Genomic DNA, 22,030 nt, shown 5'->3' with positions numbered 1-22,030 from the left:
TGAAAAAGGCCATCCACGGCACCATGAGCAATGCGTTGGGACCTGCCTCTCCTCCTTCCATCTGGACCTTCAGCTTGGTGTCCCCTTCTCTTCTTGCGTTGTACTGCCTCCTCCCCTTATGCTGCATAATCCTGAATTAGCCCCGCCAGTGCCCTTCCGATGTGTCTTATGCCAACTGATAGCAAGATTTCCGCCCCCACCCCCCCCACCCCCCCGTGCCAGGGAAAAGAATTAGCTCGAGCTGGAACCCATTTCCCTTCACTCTAATCCTATCAGTTCTCAAATTTTCAACTCTAATAGAACTGGAAGAGTTCTTTAAGATTCTTCCCATCTCTTTAAATCCTGTAGCTTTTTTTTTTTTTTAAACCAGCCCATTATACTTGCTGCTTGTGTTTTAGGTATTTGGTGGGTATCTGTCTTCTCATTAAATAGCTCAGAAAGATTTGGAAGACAGGAAATGTGCCTTCTTTTATCCTGATGTCATCCTGATACATAGCGGATGCTCAATCACCATTATTTGGTTATTTTTAAATTTTGGCTGTGCTGTGTCTTCGTTGCAGTGCCTGGGCTTTCTCTAGTTGTGGTGTGCAGATTCTGGGCTTCCCTTGCTGTGGCCCGTGGGCTCACTAGTTGCAGTGCACAGGCTTCATTACCCCAAGCATGTGGGATCTTAATTCCCCAACCAGGGATCAAATCCAAGTCTCTTTTATTGGAAGGGAGATTCTTAACCACTGGGCCACCAGGAAAGCTCCCCCCTCCAAACCATTATTGAATAAATAGAAGCTCCCCCTCTGTATTTTCTTTTTTTTTATTACCCTCACCTCCACCTTCCACTGTCACTGATACATGTTTAAGTAGGTCTGTTGCTTTATAGAGACCTGGGCTAGCACAGAAGAATCTGACCATGTTCCTCTTCTAATATTGCCTCCAGTTCTATTCTGGGCCTTGATTTTCCTAAAATACAGGTAGCACTTTCCTCTGTGAATGGTAAAGAGTTGAAGTTCTTCAAACCTTCAATGTTTGCTTTGAAATGTGCCAGGATGGGGAATACTGAGAAAGCTTTTGTTCAGGACAGTTTCAAGTCTTGGAAATCAAACTCCTTCTCTCCTTCCTTTCCTTACTTTTTTCTCCTCCATCACAATGTCCCAGTGCCTCAGAGTCCAGTACAGTCAGCATGTTCTTAGAGTTGGGGGTCACCATGCATTGGCTCTGGGCCAGTAGGATTGGTCAGTAAGTGATCAACGGTCCAGCTCTGTTGCAGCTCTAGCGATGATTCAGCACCATGGACAAGGCTAAGGAAAGCTTCAAGTTTTCCTACCTTTTCTTCCCAGCTCTCCTATACTTCTGAAGGCTAGGGAAGCTAAGATCCTCTTCTAAACAACCTGAAGAAGGGGAGCAAGTAGCAGGTTTCCCCTTTGGGAATTCCACTTTTTGAATCATAAATCAGACCTTCTGGTCGTCTAAAGTAACTAACACAGAGAGAGTTCTCTTGGAGAAAAGGCCTCCTGCATAGACTAGACTGATACTTGTTCCCTGATGGTCTCCTACTGAAAATTAAATTATTCCAGGCCTTGTCAATTTCGGGGGTGGGGGGTCTTTATGGTCCTTTTCCTGCATGTGGGCTTATTCAGTCAATATTCTTATATAAAACAGTGGAAAAAGCCAGGATATTCTCTTCTTCCTTTGATTTATTTTTTTTAGTATACACACTTTATATTCTGCCTTTAAAGCTATTTCTGCTGCACAGCTGCTTTACCGAGACTCAGACTCCTACGGGCCCCACTTGGTCCTCCATGTACCTTGAATATCCTTTCACACTGTTTGATTTCTGCAGTCGGTTGTATAATGAGGAGGGAGTATGCAGTGAGTCTGGAGATTCCTATTAACCAGGTCACCCATGAATCTATTTTTGTGCTCTTCTTTATTAGAAATAGCAGGGAACATGATAATATTTAAACACAACTGCTTAGAGGAGCTTGGCTTCAAAATACACCTTCCCAAGTTTTCTTTTCCCATTTGACATTTCAAAATGTTGTACTACATTTTCACATCATCAAAGCGCCTCCTCTCCATTTGCATTCCAAGCTGTGAATACAGACCGTTGCAAATGACAGTAGATATTTCGGAGGGTCATTTGGATTCGTGATCCTCTGCCCACATATTGGGAATGTTTCATTCTGTTCTTGGCGCTGCCTTTGAAGATGGCCCATAAAAAGATACACACAGACCGAGATGATAAAGGAGGACAGGGGTTGGGAATAGATGGAAGAGAGCTATCTCCAGTGCTTGAAGGAGGGGACCTCATGAGAAAGGGGAGTAGAATTATTCTGTATCGTTCCCAGAGACCGAGTCAATGAATGGAATGTACAAGGGCACAGATTTTGATTCAACCTAAAGAGTGCGTAGAGACTAGCGCTGCCAGACTCTGGAGCAGGTTGTCATGTGAGGTAGAGCGCCTCCAGGCACTCTAGGTGCTAAACTCCAGGTTGACCGGGCTGTCTGCCCAGAATGATCCTTCCAGAAATAACAGGTCCATTTCAGCTGTGAGAGTCACCCGTCCTTACTCCTTGGCATTACTGTCGAAACTCGGGGCATTGGAAACCACAGGTGCTCTTGTCTCTTGGCAGCAGAAACTCTGAATCCTTTTGAGTTGCTTAATACAAATGTCCTCACGGGCCATGGCAGCCAAAGTCAAGGTAGAAAGGGATTTTGGAGTTGCTGAGGCAGGCAGCCTTTTGTTTCAGGAAGATATTTTATTCTTGAGACACAGCTATTTATTTATTTGTTTAAAATGTATTTATTTTTTAAATTTTGTTTATTTATGTATTTATTTCTGGCTGTGCAGGGTCTTTGTAGCTGCACATGGGCTTTCTCTAGTTGTGGCAATGGGAGCCATCTTTTGTTGCAGAGCATGGGCTCTAGAGAGCTCAGTAGTTGTGGCTCACAGACTTGGTTGCCCTGAGGCCCGTGAAATCTTCCCGGATGAGGGGTCGAATCTGTGTCCCCTGCATTGGCAGCTGGATTTTTAACCAGTGGACCACCAGAGAAGCTCAGCGACCCAACTATTTAGATGATTTGTAAAAATATCTTCAATTGGACGGCAATCTTTCATTTGTTGCATTAATCAAGACTTGCCCAATATCTTACCAACATTGGTATGCCATTAAAAATAGGATAGTGATCCCTGTCAAACAAAGGGAGTTCTACAGTTTATATTACCTTCTCCTCTTTTGGTATTCTCTGCAATTCTCCAAGGAGGCATGGAAAATAGTATTTTCTCAATTTTTATAGGAAGAAAACAGACCTACAGGGCTTAGTGACTCATCTGTATCATGCAGCTGGCAAGCCGTGTTCCACCTGGGATAGAGCTGGAAAGTGGGAATTGGAACCATGGAAGCTGGGCCAGTGCCCGAGCATCAGCAATGTGGCTTTGGGCAGTTTCATGTGTACAGTGAGGGCGTTGGAGTAGGCTGAGTTCCAGGGGCCCACCCCCCCCTACCATCTGGGCTTTTCTGGCCTTGGCACCTGGCGGAGTCCTTACTCTTCGCCTGGCAGGTAGGAGGTAAGAGGAAGTGAAACTCTGGGTTGGAGAAAAGCCTCATGATGTGCAGGCGTGTATTTCCAGGGTGGTGATATTCTATGTAATACATTTCTGTGTCAGATCACTTGCACAAACTTGTGAACCTTGGCTGCATTGTTTTTGCCATGCTGTGCAGTATGTGGGATCTTAGTTCCCTAACCAGGGATTGAACTTGTGTGCCCTGAATTGGGAGCTCAGAGCCTTAACCACTGAACCTCCAGGGAAGTCCCTGGCTGCATTGTAATTCAGAGTTTGGAATTTGAGGATGTTTGTTTGCCTTTACAGGTTCAATTGTGGTGTGGAGGGGTAGAAATAATTTTTATGAATTTCCTCTGCCCTACATGTAGACGAGTCAGTAGGAATCATGAGGGCTCCTCACTTTATAAGATATAGGCTTGCAGAAGAAAGCAATAGTTTAGCCTGATTTTATTTTTTAATTGTCTAAGTATACCTGTGCATGCATGCATGCTAAGTCGCTTCAGTCATGTCTGACTCTGTGACCCTAGGACTGCAGCTTGCCAGGCTCCTCTGTCTACAGGATTCTCCAGGCAAGAATATGGGAGTGGTTGCTGTGTCCTCCTCCAGGGGATCTTCCTGACTGACCCAGGGATTGAATCCACGTCTTTTACTTCTAACCTGCATTGGCAGGAGGTTTTTTGCCACTAGCGCCACCTGGGAAGCCCCCAAGAATAGCTGTTGAACTCAAAGCTCTATTTGATATTGCTTGAAAGCCCCTTGGGGTTTCCCTGGCGGCTCAGATGGTAAAGAATCTGCCCATAATGTGGGAGACCTGGGTTCGATCCCCGGGTTGGGAAGATCCCTTAAAGGAGGACGTGGCAACCCACTCCAGCATTCTTGCCTGGAGAATCCCCATGGACAGAGGAGTCTGACTGGCTACAGTCCATCGGGTCACAAAGAGTCAGACATGACTGAGTGACTGAGTTTGTACAAGGCTCTTGACAAAGCTAACCTGTTTCATTGTACTACAAAAGCAATTCATATTCATTGCAGAAAATTTAAGAAGAAAGAAAATCATGTCATTATCTATAATCTCCCAAAGACAGCTGCTACTAACATTCTGTTAAAACTTCCTGGAATGTTTTTCTGCACACCTCTACATGTTTTAAAAGAAATTAGTATAATACTGTACATACTGGTTTGTAAGCCTTTTGCTGTTAATGATAAACGTTTTCCTACTTTACTAAATATTCGATGAAAACATTTGATCTGAGTTTGGATTTGGGAGGTATATAGTATTCTAGCAAGCTGATGTATCAAAATTCATTTAACCTAGTTCTTACTCTTGGCTATATTGGGTACTTACAGTATTTTGGTAATATAAATTATTTTTGAAGATATCTTCTCACATAAATTCTCAGCAATACAGTAGACGTAAGTCTGATTTGTCATGCATAGAAAACTAAAGTTAGATTTCAGGTTTTCAGAGTACCAGCCAAGCTGTTACTCTCAACCATTTATGAGAAAATGGTCCACTGTGCACTTTCTAAAGGTGACTGACATGGTCACCCGGAAGGTGGGGGGAGATCTCCCCGGCTGACCACTGTTGGATCTGGTCCCAGGCTCCTGGCTTCTTCACACCCTTAGTGTCCTACGTAAACACCATGGCGGTGGATTCATCTCTCTTTTCTGTTGATTCTCTTTTAGCCTGATGAAGTCCTCCGATATTGATCAGGACTTATTTACAGACAGTTACTGCAAGGTGTGCAGTGCACAGCTGATATCGGAATCTCAGCGTGTGGCCCACTACGAGGTAAGAACAACTTTTCCCGCTCAGGGTGTTCAGATGGAGGAAAGAGCAGCCTGAGTCAAGGTCGTGGGGCTTGAGGGTTCTGCCTCGGGACCTGGGGCAGATCTGAAGCACCACGGGGCTTGAGCACACAGTCTGAGAGCAGGTCAGGAGAGGGGTGCACGTGAGGGGTTGCAGAGAGGGCTGGGGATGGCGTTTTCAGGCCCCTGGTGGTTCCCAGGTACAGCTTTTCCCTTTGGATCTCAGCCCCGCTGGGAGTCCAGTGGGCTTGCTCTGCTCGTTGAACCTGTCACTGCTCATCTCTGAAGTTCCTTCCAGGGATGCATTAGCGCCAGCTTCTCTGTCCTTCTCTGGCGCTTGAAGGAAACCTCAGAGGCCCTTTCTCCATTGCTGGAGGGGACACAGTGGCCCGGCACCAGATCCTTCCGCCTTCTGGCTGCTGCTCCCAAAGGGTTTATCAGCAGAAAGACATCGCCCGCCGGGAGATAATCGAGTTTTAAAGTCCAAATATTCTCGAAGGACATAACTCAGTGGCTTTGACTTTTAAGGATGGGAGCTCAAAAGGCTGCTTTTTGATCCTTTTTTTGGGAAGAGAGGATCAGAGGAGAGAGATCGACCTGTTTCTGAGGGGGGAATGAGGGGCACACGTGGAGAAAAGGGGCCCCTGGCCCCCCAGATGCTGCCCAGGGCCTGTAGCTGTGCAAGAGAACACACATCAGTGAGAACACGAGCTTTCAAGGGTAATAATTTGTAAGTAATTTTAGATTGGAGGGCTTAGCCAGCAATTTTCTTTTTGTCTGTCGCATCTGACAAATGCCAGTTGTCACTGTCACTCACCATGCTCCTCTGAGTCTCAGATTCCTCCGAGCACGGGGAAACAATAATAACCGCATGCACACGCATACACCCCGGACCCGTTCCTTGGCCCCTGTGTGCTCCTTGGGGTTTTGTGGTGACCAGATGAGAGCCCTTGAAATGGTTATTTGCACAAATGCTTTGGCAGCTAGAACGTGTGCCCAACATGCAAAATTACATTGTTTCTCATTATCTACTCTGTGGCAGCAGTGTTTGGACGATGGCAAAGAAAACTTGCTCTTCAGAGAAAAACTTTAAAAAAATCAGCCTCTGCAAAAAAAAAAAAGTCAGCATATTCTTTTGTCAGTAGGCAATCAAGTGGAAGAAGAAGAAAATGTGAATACAAAAGGGTGCTCTAAAGTGGAAGGTAGCCATCTTTTGAAATGAATTTCTAAATTCGTTAGATATTGCTTTGTAAACACATATGGTTTTTTATTAATTCCATTTCCTCATTGAAGGAAACTCAGGATATTTGTCCCTGCTCTGAAATTCCATAGCCCATTATGTTCTCTCTTTATTAGACCTTTTGGGTTCCCTTTTTATCATTTTAGTAGATTCTAGTAAGGAGCTTCCCTGATAGCTCAGCTGGTAAAGAATCTGCCTGCAATGCAGGAGACCCCAGTTCAATTCCTGGGTTGGGAAGATCCACTGGAGAAGGATTAGGCTACCCACTCCAGTGTTCTTGGGCTTCCCTTGTGGCTCAGCTGGTAAAGAATCTGCCTGTGATGCGGGAGACCTGAGTTTGATCCCTGGGTTCAGAAGATCCCCTGGAGAAGGGAAAGGCTACCCACTCCAGTATTCTGGCCTGGAGAATTCCATGGACTGTATCTAGTTGTGGGGTCAGAAAGAGTCAGACACAACTGAGGGACTTTCACTACTAGATTCTTATGACCAGAAACAGAGTTTATTCATCTGCTCTTCCGTAATTCCTGGAACAGTGTCTGCCGGCCTATCAGAGCCACTCACTGAACTTTTGTTTACAAAAATAACCTGGTGACCCTGTCCAGGCACTCCTTTGTTATTACCTGAGCTAGAAAGGTAATGTCAGAAAATCAAAAACATCAATTCTTTTTAAAGGAAAAAAAATCTTAGCTGCTCAGTTACAGATTTAGTTGTTTGAACTCAGCTTTTCCTCTCACCACACTGTACTGTCTGTGGCCCAATCTAATGGTTTAGAAGATGTGTTAGGATTTGTTGCGGGTAGCACAGGTAAGCTTCCCCGGTGGCTCAGACAGTAAAGTCATCTGCTTGCAGATGGAGACCCGGGTTCCATCCCTGGTTTGGGAAGATCCCCTGGAGAAGGAAATGGCAACCAACTCCAGTACTCTTGCCTGGAGAATTCCATGGACGGAGGAACCTAGTAAGCTACAGTCCATGGGGTCACAAATAGTTGGACATGACTGACTGACTTCACTTCCCTTTAGCACAGGTGAGATAGAGAAGTGAAAACAATTACAGTAGACCTTCAGTTAGCAGAGTTACACACCATCAGAGCAACATGAGGTGCATTCCACTTAACCAGGGATGGGACCTCTGAGCGACGGTTCGTGCCCTGCCTCCAGGCAGCGGTGGGCCCTTCCTTCAGGAGAAATAGGAGCTGAAAAGCTGCAGAGGGTGCAGAACTGGCTGAGTCAGGACCAAGCGCACCTTGTGTAGTAGCTGGTCTTCCGGCTTTGGTTAGGAGAAACCCTTCATTCCTCATCTCCAGGAGGATGACCTCTCACATGATCCCCAAGGCGGTCTGAGAACAGGTTTTGTGATGCAATTCATCCCCTCCTCCTCCACACACCCCCTCTGCTGGAACTGAGTATAGAGTGGGTCTCTGTTGAGTCTTGTGGCCAGAATTTGGCCTGTATACGCCAATGCTGGATTAAATCTCCAAGATGGAGTTTGCCTCTTGATGAAAGTGAAAGAGGAGAGTGAAAAAGTTGGCTTAAAGCTCAACATTCAGAAAACGAAGATCATGGCATCTGGTCCTATCACTTTGTGGCAGATAGATGGGGAAACAGTGTCAGACTTTATTTTTGGGGGCTCCAAAATCACTGCAGATGGTGATTGCGGCCATGAAATTAAAAGACGCTTACTCCTTGGAAGGAAATTTATGACCAACCTAGATAGCATATTCAAAAGCAGAGACATTACTTTGCCAACAAAGGTCTGTCTAGTCAAGGCTATGGTTTTTCCAGTGGTCATGTATGGATGTGAGAGTTGGACTGTGAAGAAAGCTGAGCGCTGAAGAATTGATGCTTTTGAAGTGTGGTGTTGGAGAAGACTCTTGAGAGTCCCTTGGACTGCAAGGAGATCCAACCAGTCCATTCTAAAGGAGATCAGTCCTGGGTGTTCTTTGGAAGGAATGATGCTAAAGCTGAAACTCCAGTACTTTGGCCACCTCATGCAAAGAGTTGACTCATTGGAAAAGACTCTGATGCTGGGAGGGATTGGGGGCAGGAGGAGAAGGGGACGACAGAGGATGAGATGGCTGGATGGCATCACTGACTCGATGGACGTGAGTCTGAGTGAACTCCGGGAGTTGGTGATGGACAGGGAGGCCTGGCGTGCTGCGGTTCATGGGGTTGCAAAGGGTCGGACACGACTGAGTGACTGAACTGAACTGAGAAAGAAATAGCGTGATTGTTTTGCCAGACATTGGGGGCCACAGCGGGCTAATGCCCTCAAGATGGTGTGTCCGCCCTAGAGCAGGTACTGAGGAGTCTCACAGTGTTCAAGAAGTAGGGCGTGGCCAGCTTGTGAACACTCTTCTGATTGGTCGATGAGGAAGTCATGGCGAGTCAGCATCATCAACTTCTGCTTCCAATTGGTCTAGGATCTGCATCCGTGTGGGCAGCAGACAGTTGCCTTCTTCCGCCTGCTGGGGGTTTCATTGTCTGCAAAACAGCTCAAAGGGCATGGGTGACAGCGTTATCTGTAGCCCTTGAGGAAGAACTAAGTTCCTTGCCTTTGTTTATTGGCTAACATATTATTATTTTGTTTTGCTTGACTATTTTCCTTTCTGCATTTTCTCACTTCTCTGATTAAATTTATTCTTTGACTAAAATTTTTCTACAGACAAAAGGCAGGCAGAGGACGTGGCCGGGGGTCTGTTCTAGGAAGACCCCCTAGGGTCATGTTTGTTATAGTCCTCAAACTCACATTGGCCATGTGGTCACATTTACTCTCAATACTCTATCACTGATTTTTTGCTTGAGTATGATTTTACTGTCCGTTTGACCAGATCGCATTCCCAGCCCTCTATGGGGCCAGTCAGTGACAATGTACTGTGTATTTCTGCGTGCCCAGCGCTCTTAGTGTTTGCTATCACAGGGGTTCTGGGTTATATCAGGAGTAGTCTCTGCCCCTAAGAAGCTCATAAACTCCACTGGAAGGAAAAGCTATGAATACTTTGGTGTGGTACCTGTGTGTGTGATACCAAGAACAGAACCTGTAGATTCTGCTCCTAGGGAGAGGCTGATCTAATTTAATATAAACAAAGTGTCCATTCTTGTGTCCATTTGGGTTTGTGATACGTATGCTGTGTGGTGCTGTTAAATTTTTGGATCTTCGCAAATTCCAAATTCAAAAGGGTGAGTCATCACCAAGATCTATTATGGTCAAGAGAGATTTGTGGGGGATGACATGAATTACCAAGGCTTCAGTGGATTGGAGTAGGAAATGGCAACCCACTCCAGTATTCTTGCCTGGAAAATTGCATGAACAGAGGAGCCTGGCGGACTGCAGTCCACGGGGTTGCAAGGAGTAGGACACGGCTGAGCATGCATGCACGATGGATGGTTTAAATTTAGTGATTACTAGAATAAGGGGACTTGGAATCTCCAAGGAGCCCTAAGGAGACCAGCCTGACTGGACTGAAAGATTTTTGCTAGAGAGGCTGGCAGCACCTTCAAGTAGGGTGGGATCAAGAGGTAAGGAAAGGGAACCTGGACTCTTCTGAGGCTCTCAGGTTTTTGAGAGCATAAAAAATAATTGAGCCTTTCTGAATGATAGCTTGTTTATGGTGGTCAAGATGTATTGTTGAGAAAAGAACAGTTTTTTATGTAAGTTTTGCCAAGAGCTTAGCGTGCCAGTCCACTGAAGTTGGAGAGAAAAAACACAGCAGATGTGTAATGGCTAATAGCTTCATGCCCCATTTAAAAGCCTGAACCTTTGTATAGGAGGGCAGAACAACCTAATATATGTCTAATGGACCAAGCACTTGGATGCTATACTTTTAAGATCTCTTTTCGCATGTGAACTCTGGGAGTGAAAAAAGAAGAAACATAACGACACTATTGCTTCTCTTATTTGCTAAGCATTAATAACATGTTAATGTTTCGGTAGAAAATATAATTAGATGCTGTCTCTTCTCACTGGTTGAATAGTCTGAATCAGTAAAACAAGTAGGTGCAGACAGAGAGGGGAAAGAGAAAGCTTTCAGATGAACATACCTGAATGTTACAGAAGTTAAAAATCATTTCCTAGTAAGGCCATGAGGGAAGGTGTGGTTTTCTAGGTACAGGAAGAAGAGGATCCCAACTCTATGAGAACCGAAGCCAAAAGGGCAGAAGGATTATTTCTTGGAGTAAAACTAAAGGAAAAAGATGTACGTTCGGATCTAGAAGGAAACAGAAAACTCTTGTTAGGCAGACCCAAGGAAGTCGGTCATCACAGTGCCAGCCCAGAGTGCATGTCTGTTCTGTGAACCTTAATATCCCTTGTGTTGTAATTAATCATTCTTTGTGAACTCCATGCTTCAGAGGCACCTCCAAACAAGACGGTGAGCTTCCTGAGGGCACACTGGAGTCACGCCTTGTGTTTCTAATTTATTAATATTTCCACACTTGGCCCGTGGTTGTTGCTCACGGGCCCTTTGAGGTTGATGAAGAGGCTGGGCTGGGACTGGTGGAGGAAGGCGGTGGGGCAGGTTTCACAGAAGCCTTGATGGCTACACCGGAAGAGGTGACTCTGTAGGCTGGAAGTCACTCGGTACTCGGAGCGACCTTCAAGGTAGAGGTGACAGTTCCATAGTTACGGGAAAGACGGTTCTCCAAACTGATGGGAAAGCCTTCAACCATCTCTGAATCTCGTAGTAATGTGGGTTCTGGCAAGTGCACCCCATTAGCTCACCCAGGAAAGTCAGAATCTAGTATTTCTCTCGTCAGTAGCAGCAGGCACTGGGGCATACTGAACAGATTACTCGGTTTCACCTGCTTTGATGGCCTTCCAACACAACTCTGGCCTTCCCTAGCTTCTGTCCAAAGTGGGGAATAGCCAGAGGGCGCTTTCCTAGTCTCTCCGGGTCAAATAGTAAATGGGACATAAGTGTCTTGTGGTAGAGCCAACAGGGTAAACCCGAGGTCCCTAATAAGTGCTGATTAGTGTCTTTACCTTTTGGTGCTATCAGTGCCTCTATCTGGGGCTTCCCTGGTGGCTCAGTGGTCAAGAACCTGCCTGCCAGTGCAGGAGGCATAAGAGACATGGGTTTGATCCCTGGATCAGGAAGCTACCCTAGAAGAGGGCATGGCAACCCACTCCAGTATTCTCGCCTGGACAATCACATGGATGGAGGAGTCTGGCGGGCTCCAGCCCATGGGGTCCCAAAGAGTCGGACACGACTGAAGTGACTTAGCACAGCACAACGTCTCTGTTACTTCCTCACTCTTCATTCCTCACCCCTTCATCTCCACTTTGCTTCTTCTTCGGGATAATTGCCTGAGTGAGCGTGCAGCCTAAACAACTCCCGACCCATGTATGAGATTTGGGGGTGAACCAGTGTGTTGTTTCTGCAGCCCATTGGACCTGCCAGGTGCCAGGCTAACTGGGCTCCCTTTATCCTCACACCTCTCCTGGTAATGCTGGTGATGTGCTCTGGGAGATGCGAGGACTAACTGGGGGAGGATAACAAGAGGTCCTTATCTCTTGTTCCTGTGGAGGTGCCTACTGTGTACTGTGCATTGAGAACCTCTGTTTTCTCTTCAGATCTCTCGGAGTCACGGCATGCTTAATTTATCCCAGATGCTTTTATTATTAATAATAGAATTATCAGTGCATCTGCTGGGGTTAAAGCAGCTCTTAACTACCTTTCATCATGTCTTTGGTTGCCTGATACTCTCCAAAGTTGGTATCTTGATCATTTCAGGGAACTGTCTTGAGCGTTTGTGAAATTTGTAGCCATTCTTATGTTTTTCCACTGTCTATTCCAGCAGGTCTGGTCATTCTACCTTTTATCAGTTATTATTGGCCAAAATTGTTCATGGGCACATAAAATGCATGCTTAATAGAGAAGCTACAGTGAAATAAACAATACAAGGCAAAGGAACACACTCAACTCCAGAAGACATGGGCACTGACTGAAAGCAGGTATCAGATGCTGTGCTTAATGCTCATTGGTTTAGAGCGGGTGGTTGATGAGTTTTCATTTGCTGAGAGCATATGACATTGCTCAATGGACTTTAGAAGCCAGGCCACACTCCATTGGCTAGAACTCAGTTACATGGTCCCATTTAAGCTCTGAGGAAGTTGGGGAATGCTCTTTAAACATGCAAGGGAGTAAGATGGGAGCAGCAAATACCTAGGGTCATCTTTGCCACGTCAACCCCTCTGGTCACCATCACAGTCTTCCTGTGGCAGGTGGAGAACGCGCATCTCCTCTCCCTGGCAACAAACCGCAAGTGCTACCTAGTCACTGCTGACAGCTCAGATTTCAGGATCTCCAGGAGGGGGGGGGGGTGGGTCTCCCTATCAGCTGTGGATGTGAATCCTGTTGGCTCGACAGCCTATGACCAGAAGAGAAACGACACCTCTTCTCCTCTTCACTTGAGAGTGGTGAAGGCAGCAGAACATTTTCCATCAGAAAAAGGAAGAAAAGAAGGCAAAGAGTAACCACTAGTTCACAGCAGAGTTGGCATCCTTCCGTGTAGGCATTGGGAAGTTTCTCTTTGCAGGGAGTGGGGGAAGTTGCCCAAATAGATTCCCATCTTTGCCTATGGGAGGGAGTTTCTTGTTCATTTTCCCCAATGACCCCTGGCTCTGCCCCCAGAGCACGTCCCTGTCCATCCATTGTCCTCCTTGTTACACGTGAGATGAATCCTGGATCCCACATCCTCCTTGGGGACTGCCAGCATTCACAGCCCACTTCCTGCCTGAGATTGATTTAAGGCTTGGAGATCATTCAAAGCTTTTCTAATTCAAGATCATAATGGCTTTAGTAATACAATTCTCTCAGTGATACAGAAGGCTTCTGATTTGTTTCCTTTCAGAAAGCTCTGCATGTCATAACTATACGATTTTTCCTAGGCGTAATTTCAAGGCTGTTTATTTTATTACTTCCTCACCTCTGTGCCTCTATTTTTCAGTTTAATGGTGGCTACCCTGAGGTTATCTGAAAGTGGGTGGAAAGACCACATCCTTAATCTGATTTTTGCCACAGGCCTGAGTCACAACGTGTAACTGAGAAATCTCACAGAGTCTCCAACACACACAACCTTTTAAAATGACAGAGAGGGAAGAGGGAAGGGTATGATAGGGGTAGGAGGTTAAGAGGTACTAACTACTATGTATAAAATAAATAAATGGACTTCTCTGGTGGTCTGCTGCTGCTGCTGCTAAGTCACTTCAGTCGTGTCCGACTCTGTGTGACCCCATAGATGGCAGCCCACCAGGCTCCCCCGTCCCTGGCATTCTCCAGGCAAGAGTACTGGAGTGGGTTGCCATTTCCTTCTCCAATGCAGAAAAGTGAAAAGTGAAAGTGAAGTCGCTCAGTCGTGTCCGACTCTTCGCAGCCCCATGGACTACAGCCTACCAGGCTCCTCCATCCATGGGATTTTCCAGGCAAGAGCACTGGAGTGGGGTGCCACTGCCTTCTCCGTCTGGTGGTCTAGTGGTTAAGAATCTACCAGGGGACACAGGTTCGATCCTGGGTCCAGGAAGATTCTACTTGCCACAGGGCAACTAAGCTCCTGTGGCACAACTACTGAGCCTGTGCCCCCAACAAGCGAAGTCCCTGCAATCAGGAGCCTGTGCACTGCAACTAGAGAGGCGCCCCCATTCACTGCAACTAGAGAAGCCCTGTGCACAGCAATGAAGTCTCAGCATAGCCAAAATATATACATAAACAAAATTAAAAAAAAATAAGCTACAAGTGAAAAGAAGAGAATAAGCTATGAGGATGTATTGTTCAGCACAGGGAACATCGCCTATGTTTTATAATAGCCATAAATAGAGTATGAGCTATAAAAATCTGAGATCATTGTGTTGCACGCCTGAAATTAATAAAATATTGTAAAGCAACTATACTTCAATTTAAAAAAAAAAGGTTAAAAATGACATCTCTCACTTTGAAGTGACTAGAAGCAATTAGCAAATGACTTTTCCAACTCTCTAGGTCTCAAATTTCTGGAATGGCTATATTTAGTTGATTTCTATTTGCTAGTGTATCAGTGACACATCATATTAATAGCTCTTATAGTTGATTCTTTTATAAAAAACATGCCCAAATATCAATAATAGACAAGTAGACATTACCCGTTCCTCTAACAAGGTAACATCTAGCCAGGCAATCTCTTTTTTCCATCCTCTTCTAGTTCTTTTAGAATCTTAACCACCTCTGAGTGCAGAACCATCCAGTTCTTACATCATAAGCTCCAGAGGCAGGTCTGCACTCCAGGGTGTTGTAGGATGTAGCTTTGCCAATATTTTGTCACAAATGACCTGGATCCACTCTGTAAGTCCCCTTAACTCTCCACCTGCTAAGCCAGTGCTAAATATATATATATATTTTTTTTTGTTTGTTTGTTTTGTTTTGTTTTGTTTTGTTAAGGGTGAACCCCCATTTCTATCTTAGGCAAGGTAGGCTAAAATGCAGTCACAAAAATCTCAGCACCTTAGAAATAAATGTTATGGTTGCCCATGTTGTAGCCCATTGTGGGTTAGCAGAGGGCATTCTGTACCATGCAGTTATTTAGGACTAAGGTTGACCGAGGCACCACCATCTTGGCTCCTGACAAAGATGACAGATAGTTGCTCTGAGTATCCAAGTCCAGCTGGCATCTGGGGAACCGAAAGACAATGTGGGTGACTCTGCAGGACATTTTAGGGGCCAGCCCTGCCAGTGACAATGCCACACCCACTCACCTTCTACTGGCCGGAGTTCAGTCCTGTCTCTTCTTCTGTCTGCATGCGAGGCTGGGCAAGGTGGTTGAGCTGGGTGCCCAGGAGGAACGTGAAGCCTGTCTGGTGAACATGCAGCATCGCCTCTGTGCACGACGCGCGTGTGATGCTAGAGCGGGCTTGGTGGTTTGGGCCTGCTGTGGGTTTGCTGGGGGTGGAGAGTGGGCAGGAGAAGAAAGAGGAAGGGAAGATAGGCTGCGCATCCCCCAGGGAGTGCTTTGGGCAAACAGAGGCATAGGAGACCACTCCGGGAATCAAGTGCCCGGGGGCCGCTGTGAACTGGATGCCGACTTCATTTCCAGGCTGCGTGGAAAGCTGAAGCTACCGTGTGTCATTTAAGAGACAAAGGAATAAAACGCTATTAACCGAGAACGTTTTCTCCAGCTCCTCTGACTTAATTGGCCAAGCACAGAGATGGTCTAGTTGGAGTTTGGTACCCACGTCTGTTCTCAGCTGGTGTCCCGCATGCACTTCTGTGTCTGAAGGTGTACTCCTGATGTATCCATGGAGAGATGTACTCCGTGTCCACCTAGTCCTCCATCATCTTGTTCTTAGTTGGAGTTTGGAGCCTGTGTTCTGAGCGGTGTGTCTGATTGTAGGGTGCTCCCCGCCTCTGCTCTGCCTTTTCGGCCCCCCATCAGGTCTCCCAGGCTCTGAGCTCTGGGCCCCCTGGGTGGTGAGCAGCCCACTCACCCCACACTCAAGGTTCTGGGAGCCATCCCAGAGGGGCGGCTCTCCGTCTGCAGGCAGACGTTAGGGATCTGCCTGGGGTTCACCATCTGCTAAAGGTGGATGTTTGAGAGAAATTTCTCTTTGCTCTCCCTAGTTCTTCTGCTTGAGAGGCTGCTTTGTCACCTGCCCCTCAACTCTCATCTTGTTTCATGGTTTGCTTTATCCACCAAATTCAAGGCCACGTCCAGCAACAGGATTCTGTGAGAGCCTTTCTCGTACTCACTTTACCCCGTATGCTATGCTGCTCTTTTCCCTGATTTATTTTAAATCTGTGCCTCTCAATTATTTGTTTCATCCTTTTGCATTAGAGGTGGATGTTGTTTTGATATGACTTCTTAAAGTCTTTGAGGAAAATAGCAGGGGATAAACGTATTAATATTTAATCTTAATTTTTAACATTTTATTTATTTTTTTGGAAGAAGGGGACAAATTATAGGGCTCAACTTCTTTAAAATGTGGAAGGGTATATAATATGAAGATTCTTACACTTATTCCCATCTCTCAACTCCCAAACTCTCCATCTCAGAAGAATCAGAGGTGACTGATTTTCTTTCTACAGTCCATGGGGTCGCAAAGAGTCAGACATGACTGAGCGACTTCACTTTCTACTTTCTTTTCTTTTATGCATATCAAAGAAAGTGAAAGTGAAAGTGAAGTCACTCAGTCGTGTCCGACTCTTTGTGACCCCATGGACTATAGCCTACCAGGCTCCTCTGTCCATGGGATTTTCCTGGCAGTAGTACTTGAGTGGATTGCCATTTCCTTCTCCAGCGGATCTTCCAGACCCAGGGATGGAACCCAGGTCTCCTGCATTGTAGACAGACGCTTTACTGTCTGATCCACCAGGGAGGTCCAAGCAACTTAATTTTAAAAAAATTTTTATTGGAGTATAGTTGATTTACAGTCTTGTATTAGTTTCAGGTATACAGCAGAGTTTATCAGTTATATTAACGCAGGTACATATGTGCTCTGTTGTGCGTAGTCATTTAGTCACATCTGACTCTTTGCCACCCCATGGACGGCAGCCCACCAGGCTCCTCTGTCCATGAAGTGGGTTGCCATGACCTCCTTCAGGGCATCATCCTGACCCAGGGATCGAATCTAGGTCTCCCGCATGGCAGGCAGACTCTTTACCGTCTGAGTCACCAGGGAAGCCCGCATATGCATATATTCTCTCTTTTTATGATTCTGTTCCCACATAGGCCATTACAGAGTATTGAGTAGCGTTCCCTGTGCTGTATAGTAGCTCGTTATTACTTATCTGTTTTATACATAGCAGTGTTCATATGTCAATCCCAAGCTCCCAATTTCTCCCCACCCCCACTTCCCCTCCCTGCACCACCCCTCCGTAACCGTAAGTTTGTTTTCTACATCTGTGACTCTATTTCTGTTTTGTAAATAAGTTCATTTGTACCAGCTTTTTAAGATTCCCACATACAAATAATATCATCTGATATTTGTCTTTGGCCTGTTTCTCTCATATGACAATCTCTAGGTCCATCATGTTGCTGCAATTTAATTTTTCCTTTCATTTACTTGCCACAAACGCATGCTAGAGACTCCATGTTTCATCCGTTTTAATTGTGGCTTAGATTCTCCTGATATGATATCACCACTTGTAAAGAAAACATCTGACTGAATTGACTGATGACTCCTTGGCAGCCTTGATAAAACTCTGGTAGCAGGAAGATGCTCTCCGTGCACCCTCGGTGCGTGAAGCGAATGTCAGTTACTTTTCGGATCCTGGCTCCTACTGACTGGCTGTTGACAGTGACATGTTTTCTTCCAGTTTTCCATTCTTGGCATTCCCTTAAAAGCATATGAATTTCTGACTGCCGAGTCACTGAACCATCTGGGCTTGTGGATTTTTAGAAATATTTATTTATTTACCTTATTATTATTATTATTTTAACTGCATTGGGTCTTAGTTATGTCTTTCAGGGTCTTTTGTTTTGGCTCACGGACTGTCTTTCTAGTTGCATTGCGTGGGCTCAGCTGCTCTGCAGCCTGTGAGATCTTAGTTCCCCGACCAAGGATCAAACCCATGTCCCATGCACTGCAAGGCAGATTCTTAACCACTGGACCACCAGGAAAGTTCCCGGGCTTGCCAGTTTTTAAAGAAGATATTATTAGCAGGCAGGGGATTCTTAAAGGTTGATGACCTAAGGGAGTGTGTTGGAGCCTTGCTCTAAGCTATGTGTTTTGCCCGCGTTTCTTCTGATGTTTGGAGAAGGTGCTGAGGGCATCACCCATGACTTGAGCCTTCCTCAGTTTATTTAGGCTTTTCTTAAGATGCTTTAATTTTGAGTGGCATTTTTGTAACATTGAATTCCATCTAACTTTGAATTCCATCCCTTTCCCCAAGGATCATCATTACAAAGACATAGCTCCACCTACTCAGGCAGGACCCCTGCCGCCTTCAAACTGTCCCCTCCTGTCTGCAGCCCCTTGCTCACCGCCCCATCCTTCAGGTTCCCTGGCCTCTGGGGAGGTCAGTGCCTCCACGATGCCAGCTGCTGGGAAACCTCTCCTGTCCACACACTCCACTGATTCAGATATAGAAACAGCCCTGCCCTCACCTTGAAAAACCTACAGGCAGCTGCCAAGTGGTAGATTTCACTGAGACAATAGGGAAAATAGAGTAGAACTCCTTTCTGTCTCTGCTACAAATCCTCCTCGTCCTGCGCTGGCCTTGCAGTCCCGAACTTTTGCCCTTCCCTAGGGATGTTTGCCCATCTTCCAGTTCCATAAATCTGACTTAACCCCTGTTTTCATTAATTCCTTGTAGCTACCAACTTACCGGTAGTACGTGTCCCTTCTGGAAACGAAACCCCTCCAGGTTTGGCCCTTGATGGTATCTCTCATCTTCCTCGCCAGTTTCCCTGGGCCCTAAAGCAGCCCCCGGGTTTAACCTGGGGGATTCTATGGGATTCTGTTCCTTGCTTTAAAGCAGCAGCTTCTTTTTCAACTTGGTGGAAACTTTCATGCTCCCTCATGGCCCACCTGCTAAATTCTCCACTTCGTACTGGTGGAGTGAGTTCACTTGGCTCATCTTCAGAACAGGCAGAGCTGCCCTGAGGTAGAAAGAGGGCTTCTGGTGTTCTCAGGGTCAGAGGCTGCTAAGATAATCTTAGCTACATCGCTTCACCCGGGCACCTGTCCAGAGTCCAGAATTTAGTTCCCCCTCTTACTCTGAGAAGGCTAGGCATCCTCTCTCCTTTCACCCACACTTCTTATGCCCACTTCCCCTGCATCCACACTGGTAACCGTTTTATTAGGGTTGACATGTGGTTTTATTTGTATCTGTTCTTTGAAATGTAGATTGTCTTGTGGGTGTGTATATTTTATTTACTTGTGTATTTTTTTAGTTAATTATTACTGGAGTATAGCTGCTTTCAGTGTTGTGTTAGTTTCTTCTGTACAACAAAGTGAGTCGCTATTCATGTATACCCATCTCCTCTTCTTTTGGATTTCCTTCTCATCTAGGTCACCACAGAGCACTGGGGAGAGTCCCCTGTGCTGCACAGTAGGTTCTCATTAGTTATCGATTTTAGAGATAGTATCAACAGTGTGTAGATGTCAATCCCAATCTCCCAGCTCGTCCCACCCCACCCCCTTCCCCTCCTTGGAGTCCACACGCTTGTTCTCTATGTCTGTCTCTATTTCTGCTTTGTCAGTAGGTTCATCGGTACCAGCATTCTAGATTCCACATTTAAGTGATATTGTATGATATTTGTGTCTCTCTTTCTGACTTACTTCACTCTATATGACAGGTTCTAGGTCCATCCACATCTCTGCAAATGGCACTATTTCTTTCCTTTTATGGCTGAGTAATATTCCATTGGGTGGTCTTCCCAGGTGGCACAGTGGAAAAGAGCCCACCTGCCAATACAGGAGATGGCAAGAGATGTGGGTTCAGTCCCTGGGTCAGGAAGGTCCCCTGGAGTAGGAAATGGCAACCCACTCCAGTATTCTTGCCTGGAAAGTCCCATGGACAGAGGAGCCTGGTGGGCAACAGTCCATGGGGTCGCAAAGAGTCAGACACGGCTGAATGACTGAGCAGAGCACACACAATATTCCACTGTGTATGTACATGTCTTCTTGATCCATTCCTCTGTTTATAGACATTTAGGTTGCTTCTTTGTCTTGGCTATTGTAAATAGTGCTGCTCTGTGTAGTTTAGTGTAATTTTTATTCTAACATAGTTTTAGATTTATAGGAAAGTTGCAAATATAGTATTCAGTGCTGTTGTGTACCCTGACCCCATCTCCCCTGCTACTAACATCTTGAGTTACTATGGTACCTTTGTCACAGCTAAGAGACTAAGATTGATGCATTATCATTATTTTATAATGTGCATTATAAAGTGTGAAGTCCATTCTTTATTCAGATTTCCTTAGTTTTTACCTCATGTGCTTTTCCAGCTCTAGGGTCCTGTCCAGGATTCCACGTTACACCTAGTCATAGAGTGTCCTTAGGCTCTTGTAGATGTCATAGTTTCTCTGGCTTTTTTTTTTAATTATGTGTTTATTTGGCTGTCCTGGGTCCTAGTTGTGATGTGCGGGATCCGGTTCACTGACCAGGAATGGAACCTGGGCCCCTTGCATTTGGAGCAAGGAATCTTAGTCACTGGACCACCAGGGAAGTCCCTGACTTTCACTGTTTTTGATGACCTTGATCATTTTTAGGGTTCCGGGCCAGACGTTTAGTAGAAGGACCGTCAGTGGCTGTTTGTTTGCTGAGCTTCTCATGATGAGAGTGGTTGCTGGGTTCTTGGTGGGGACGATCCCAGAGGTGAAGTGCTGTGCTCATCACATCATTTCCAGTGTCTGGTCATCAAGTGGCTGCATCCCTGGTGATGGTGACCTTGAGGTCCTGGCTCTGGATACTGTTCGTATATTTCTCCACCGCAAATTTACTCTTTCCTCCTCTTCTGTATTGCGGTCTTTGGAAGGAAGACGTAATGCACGGTGCAGGCAAATATTTTTAATGGCATTAAGGAGTGAGCTTCATTTTTCTCTTGCTCTTACATTCAGCAGGATGCTTTTAAGTATCATCTGTGTTGCTACATGTATGTCTAATATCTTCCCTCTTCCTGCTGCTCGACACTCTTTAGTGAGCATCTCTCATATTTTGACTTTTCCGTTCCTTCAGGGATGGATACCTAGATTGCTTCCAGTCCCCCATGCACACAGGCGATGGTGGACAAACATTCTGAACCACATTTCCTAAAGGAGCTGCGTGGGCATCTTTCTGAGCTGCACGTGCAGGCCTAAAGGGCCCTTGTGCCTCAGAAGCCCTGTTATCTCTTTGACTGAGCCTCACTCAGGGAAGAGTTGGCATGCTATGGTTCCCGTAGCCACATTTCTGACAATAACTGGCTTTGTCTGGCTTTCTCATTTTGTTCTAATCTAGTTGCTATGTGATATCTTGTCATATGAAATTGCATTTCTCTAATTATTATAAAGTTTGAACAATGTTTGTATACATTCTAGCTCTTTTTAAAAATACAAAAGTATTAGAATTTTTATTAAATGGCAGAAATCAAATCAATAGGCTCAGAGAAAAATAATATCAGTGGATAGTGAAAAATGCACTCAGTACAATTCAGCATCAATTTCATGTTCGGCTATGTTCTTTACTAGTTTTCTGTGCACAAAAGATGCATTTCCTTGATAATTTGAAAGAACTAATAGAAAAAATTCATTCTGAAGGTTTTTCTTTTTTTAAATAATGATTTGGTAACCTTCCACTTCTTGGCTATGAATGATTATTGCTCTATTCAGCTTTTGCTGATTTTCTTAAGTCATTTTATTAAATTAATTTTTCCTGGAAGATTCTCTATTTTTTAAGACTAATTTTATAGATGGAATTAAATAGACCTCTACCACAATTAATTATTCTTTTTTCTAGCTGTTATAACAGCTTTATAA

General features: G+C 45.3%; 1 protein-coding gene across 3 annotated transcripts in view; it reads left to right on the top strand.

Moving 5' to 3' along the window:
* Positions 1-22,030, top strand: part of ZMAT4 (zinc finger matrin-type 4) — a 376,376-nt gene that overhangs the window by 70,952 nt on the left and 283,394 nt on the right. For all 3 annotated transcript variants that reach the window (NM_001076943.1, XM_059882307.1, XM_024986304.2), the window contains 1 exon segment: positions 5,246-5,351. In NM_001076943.1, the coding sequence (NP_001070411.1) occupies positions 5,250-5,351 (102 nt within the window). In that variant the 5' untranslated portion in view covers positions 5,246-5,249.

Source organism: Bos taurus, chromosome 27, assembly GCF_002263795.3.
Source record: "Bos taurus isolate L1 Dominette 01449 registration number 42190680 breed Hereford chromosome 27, ARS-UCD2.0, whole genome shotgun sequence".
NCBI classification, from domain to species: domain Eukaryota; kingdom Metazoa; phylum Chordata; class Mammalia; order Artiodactyla; family Bovidae; genus Bos; species Bos taurus.
Note: the sequence above shows the minus strand (reverse complement) of the source record. Positions and strands in the feature narration are given on the sequence as shown.